At 32.6% G+C, this 6,085-nt stretch overlaps 1 protein-coding gene across 1 annotated transcript; it reads right to left on the reverse strand.

The window, feature by feature from the left end:
- Positions 1-2,983: 2,983 nt before the first annotated feature.
- On the reverse strand, positions 2,984-3,699 carry LOC123197729 (GPI-anchored protein LLG1-like). The gene is made up of 3 exons (XM_044612083.1): positions 3,603-3,699; positions 3,425-3,475; positions 2,984-3,348 (listed from the first exon to the last, which is right to left on the reverse strand). Exons 1-3 carry the CDS (start codon positions 3,688-3,690, stop codon positions 3,095-3,097), a joined length of 393 nt encoding a protein of 130 aa, XP_044468018.1. The 5' UTR covers positions 3,691-3,699; the 3' UTR covers positions 2,984-3,094.
- Positions 3,700-6,085: the final 2,386 nt, after the last annotated feature.

Raw genomic sequence — 6,085 nt, forward strand, 5'->3', positions numbered from 1 at the left:
TGTGGCAAAGGTTGCATGCTGATTGAAACTTAACAGAGGAGACACTTGTCATGCGCTTGTTTAATTTAGGTACTGAATTCCCTCACTGTTGCTTATATAGCTCTAATGTCTATTTAATTTGTCATAATGAAACAATGTCTATGTAACAAATTGCCATTAATGTTTTCTCGTTATTGCATTATTTGTAATTTGAAAAACTTGTTGCAGGCACATGCACTTAAAATGGCTTTGGAAGCAAAGAAGTTACCTGTCAATGTCTATGTTGGAATGAGGTATTGGTGCCTGTTTGCAGAGGATGCAGCGCAGCAGGCAGGTTTTAATCTTTTCAATCTTTTGTTTTGTTAAATGTGATTTGATGGATAAGTTTTTAAACTCTCCTGAATATAATTTAAAAAAAAAAGGAAAGAATTACCGTGGAAGAAATGGGTTACTGTTTTCAATTTTTAAGCTTCTTTCCAGCGTTCCATTGCATTATTTCTGAACATTATGTTTTAACAGATGATTTATGTTCAGAATGATCGCTTTCTATCTTATAATTGTCAGCGTCCAGAAATTAAAAAATTTAGCTACATTTGACAGATTAAGAGAGACAGGATTACAAGGCTCATTGTGCAGCCACATTATCCACAGTTCTCTAGCTCTAGGACTGGGTCAAGCATCCGTGTTCTTGAGAAAATATTTAGGTGCTGCTTTTGTTTTAGAATATTCTGCAATTTCTTCCCTGTGGTAAATCAGTTTGTATATCATAAACCATTTCTGAGTGTGAATAAAATGCCAGGAAAGATGCATAGCTATCAAGGATGCCTGTTTCTACCATACGGTCCGGTATCAACAAGAAGGTTACATCAAGTCTATGGCTGCCTTGATTCAGAAAGAGTTGGGGAAATTCTCAAAGCCTGAAGAGGTGCATTTACTTATGGATACTCTTTTTCTATATGGTTCTTTTGCAGACCAAATCAGTATATGTATTAAAATTTGACTTCCCTGGGGTTGTGGTCATTTGATGTAATAAGCTCTGTACGACTTTTCTGACTTATATATATGAAACAACAGGTAATGATATTCTTTAGTTCCCATGGAGTACCAGTCAACTATGTTGAGAACGCTGGTGATTTGTTCAGAGACCAGATAGAGGAATGCATCTACCTAACAATGCAGAGCCTGAAAAGCCGAGGAGTTGCAATGATCATACTCTGGCATGCCAGATTTTACTTTTAAAGAAACCCAATTGTGTAAGTTTTACCTTCCTACTTTCTTGTTTAGCCTAAATTATGAGCACTGTCATAGCTGCTGTCTACCGACTTTCTTGATCTCTAATTTTTACTCTTATCATTAGATTGGGCACTATAATCTTTGGGTGGTTAATTATTAGGAATTTTCATTTCTTTCCCCTTTTTTTGTTTTGTTAGAGTCAAATAGGGCCGATACAATGGTTGAAACCCTACACTGGTGAAGTTCTTGACGAGCTTGGCCATAAAGGAGTTAGGTGTCTTCTGACAGTTCCAGTCAGGTACGTGACTAGTTACAAAAGTAGCAATTTTGTGTGTCGATATGAGCACTAAAATGGCAATCTACAGAGAATAATTGTAGTATATACAATTGCAGCTTTGTGGGTGAACACATAAAAACACTTGAAGAGACTGACATGGAGTACAAGGAGTTGGTTCTTGAATCCAACATTCAAAACTGGGGATGTGTAACTGTCCTCAACTGCACGTCTTCCTTCATCACAGTTTTAGCAGATGCAATACCTGAAGCTGACAATGACTTTGTGAGATACGCTATCAGGGAACAGATCTGAAGAACACAGTTTTTGATTTAGTTTGATTCAAGTTAAAAGGATGTGTTTGGTGATAATCTGAAATAATCAAACAGGCACAATTTTGCTGCTGCTTTTTCTTTTAACCTATGTTAGAGATTCTTTCTAATATTATTTATGCAGTAACATCATGGAATAGATATTATATAAATCAGAATGTGGTTATGTTACTGTAAAAGATGTCCCCATGTACCAGAGTGATGGTACTGATGAACAACATACCAGTGCAGAGGAATCGAAAGCAGCAAGAAAAAGAGTAAACCCTTAACGGATTAATGAAATTGTTTTATAGTATTGGATTTTGTTAGTATATTTCTAAATAAATTTTAAAAATTTTTTCATGACTTGTAGATATAGCCCTCCCTCTCTCCTTATCCTGCATATACAAATTCTCTTTGGTTACACAATGAATGCCTCAAGAAATAATCTTTAACTATTAGCTCTCATGCTCTGTATTCCGTGAGAAATAAATTTTAACTACAGTGTACATCTATCCATTAATCAACCCATATATGGTTAACGCTTATTTTTTAGCTATCGGCCTAATCCCTTTGCTTCTACTGCACATCTCTTTCAAAATTCATTTCTAAAATCCGTATTTCTTGAATTCCGATTGCCCTTTTCAAAATTTGGGTAACCACTATGCAACATAATTAAAATTTTGAAGTGAATTGGTTATCACTTGTTGGTTTTTGTTTCTTAAAACCACTAGTTTTGTTTTTTGGTCTCTCTCTTTTTTTTGGGAATCACAGGAGACACTGATTAGGTTGAAGGAGAAGGAGAAGTATATGCAGAGAAAATAAGTAATACAACAACTCATCAATTCAATTCTATATATTTCATGACCAAGTAAATTGCATTTATATTTTACCTATTTATTAATCTTTTAATATAGAACATTTTAAAGAAAATAAGTAATTGTTCGTATATATAAATATATTTAATGCCCATTTAAAATTATAACTATGAATTATGATTATAGGAATAATTGCTTATATAATGATCAATTAGTGCTGAAACACTCAAGACTTATATCTATTTCAGTTGTAGTTTGTATTCTCCCCCGATCCCTCTTGGCTTAGCTTTTCATATTTTCTGTGTATCTTGTGAGTTGAAGCAAGAACAAACACAATATAATAACAGTCAGATTTCTGTAATACCATATAAAAGGGGTAGATTATCATCTATATTATGTCAGAAGAATAATATTATTTTGCAAATAGATATATTGTTTTCCAAAACATGGCTGGTGCCGGCGTTTGAGTTTTCTAATGGCTAGGGTGGGCATGAGATTACTTTGTCACCTTTGTGACACTGGGCTCGAAAAACACCAGGAGGGTAATGTCCTACTCGCCAAATGTAGTTGAACAAGACTGCAGCGCAATCTGTTGTTGGGTCGTTGATTGCGTCGGCATAAGGGCAAGCGTATTCCTTAAAAGCCTTACAACAGCTAGCGGGTGCGAACTTCGGTCCTTTGCATTGGCTTGTAAGGATGGTGAAATCCAGAGACTTGAAGTCCACAGGGCAATCTACACATTAATTATGCAACATTTTTAACATCAACATAATATTATTTCTCAATGCACATTCAACTACTAAGCATACCCTTCTTAGCTTGACCAAGGTTTCTGCCTCCATGAGATCCAAACACATCATCTGTATAATTATCAAAAACAGCAACACATTCAATCACAGCCACATAAAATTAATCACCCAAAAACAAAACAATGCTAACTCAAATTGATAAGCCTTTATTTTATTTTTTGGTAACGAGGAATCCCACCTGCAATGAAAGCAGAAGAAGATAAACCCACAAACAGAAATACAAAGAGAATTGAGCACATGCTTCTACTCAAACCCAACTCCATCATGAGTGAAATAATTTTTGTTGTTTGTTATGTATTCATAGTGTATGAGTTCATTTATATATGAGTCTTACTTGTATTACAAGCAAGTGATAACCTATTTACATTAGGAAAATTAAAATTAATTGATAACTTATATTAGGAAAATTAATTTTTTTTCCTTTAAATTTATATGAACCGCTATATAAGGAAAATTAATAATTAAGTAATAACTTATATCAGGAAAATTAATAATTTGTATTGATTTCAAATGAATTTACAATATTTATTTTCTATAGAACAAAATATTCAATTAATTTACAGTTCATAATTTCCTAATTTGTCAAGCTGTGATAAGAATAAGGGAAATTATTAATTTGGAAAATTATATTAAATGCCCATTTTACCCTTTTATTAAGCAAAAATGCCCTAATTTTTTTTAAAATACCAGAATTACCATTTATCATATTTATAGAAACTCCCTCATTCTCACTCTCATTACATATATTTCTTATATCACTTAAATACTCACTCTCACTCTCATTTTCACTTAATATCAATTACTATAGGTTTGTTCGGAAGGAAGAAATTCGTATTTCTAAATTCAAATAAAAAAAATCAATTCGTGAAAACTACATTAAAAATAATATGTTATGAATAAATAAATATATTGAAATACCTTAGAATATCAATAATAAAAAAATTACTCGAAAATCTAAAAAACATATCTGAATTTTGAAAACTACATGTTCAAATAGCTTATGAACGAGAAAACTGAAAAATCGATCAATAATTTCGTAATTACATCGTAAAACATGTCTAAAAAAGCACATCATAATTACAAATGTCAAATTTGAAAACCATATATCAAAAAAGTCTAGCCCAATGACAAACAAACTCAAAATCATGAAAACTGAAAATCCTTAATTTGATAAAACAAAACAACTACATACTACATATTGAAACAATTTTATTTTGGCCTCCAAATTTGACACAATTGGAAAAGCTGGTTTTCATTATAGAGCTCGAAACGAGCTTTGCATTGATATATTACAAGCCCTGTAACTCTTCCTGGATCAAAAGTTATAGTCGTTCAAAATCTATCTCATATAGGCCCTATAGTTTTAAAAAAGTTAATTTTCACCCAACCCACGGTTTTCACGGACTGCCCCATGGTTCAGTGTAAAATTTCCCATGGACCCCCATGGATCTCCCCCTGTTCCCCCTCCTCCCAAAATTTTGAAAACGTTAAATTCCTCCCCCTCCCACCCCACGGGCGCCCATGGGAGTTATCGCAACGCTGGTAGATCTAACTCATTTTTTGGCCAAAAATCAGCATTTTAGCCTCTAATTTCAACACAGATCAAATCTACACATCCAATAACACAAAACCTCTCAAGAAATTCAAGCAAAACAACTAAGAATCAAAACATTTTATGCATTGTTCAAAATCGAAATCCTAAACATTCAAACCTCAAAATCTCTCTCAAATCTCAATAATCCTAACAATAAATTGATTCAAACAAGAAGTGGGATGTTGTAATATCCTTATTTGTCATTTGCGGTTGCCGAAAAACACAAAAAGTCAACAGAAAAGGCGAAAACCCGTTAACCCATAGGAGATTCAAATTTTCTCTGATTTTGAACAGTAAATCTGTGGGGTTTATATATAAGGGTAGTTTGGTTATTTCCCAAATAGAGGGTATTTTTGCTTAAACCTTAGAGTTTTGGGCAATTTTGTTTAACACCCTCTAATTTTGGACATTTATTATAATTTCCCTATTTTTGGCCAAATTACCCATCCATTAAGCAAAAATATCCAATTTTCTGATTCATAAGCAAAAATGCCCAATTTTCCTATTCCTAAGCAAAAATGCCCTAAACTTTTTTCAAAATACCAAAATTACCTTTCACCAGATCTATATAAACCCTCTCTCTCACTCTTATTACACACACTTCTCATGTCACTCAAATACTCACTCTCACTCTCATTTTTACTCAATATCAATTAGTACAGGTTCGTTTGGATGGAAGAAGTTCGTATTTTTAAATTCAAATCGAAAAAAGGCTATTTGTGAAAATAAACTTAATTTTATTTCTTAAATTTAGTTTATATGTCATGTATATTAGATAATAATATAAGGGGTTAAATGAATGTTAGAGAAATATGGGGGGTATTTTGATAATATACAATATATAAAGGATTTAAATAACTTGTTAAGAATAGATAGATATATTTTGATACAAGACAACATGCAAGGGTATTAAATGAAGTGTTAGATAATTATGGGGGCATTTTGATATTAAACATTGTAAGAGCATTATAAATGAAATTTTAGGAATAGATTGATGTATTTTGATATGAAACAACATACGGGGGTGGTAAAGGCAATGTTAGGTAATTATAGGGGGTAAAATAAAT

The sequence above is a fragment of the Mangifera indica genome, chromosome 2 (assembly GCF_011075055.1).
Source record: "Mangifera indica cultivar Alphonso chromosome 2, CATAS_Mindica_2.1, whole genome shotgun sequence".
Lineage (NCBI taxonomy): Eukaryota > Viridiplantae > Streptophyta > Magnoliopsida > Sapindales > Anacardiaceae > Mangifera > Mangifera indica.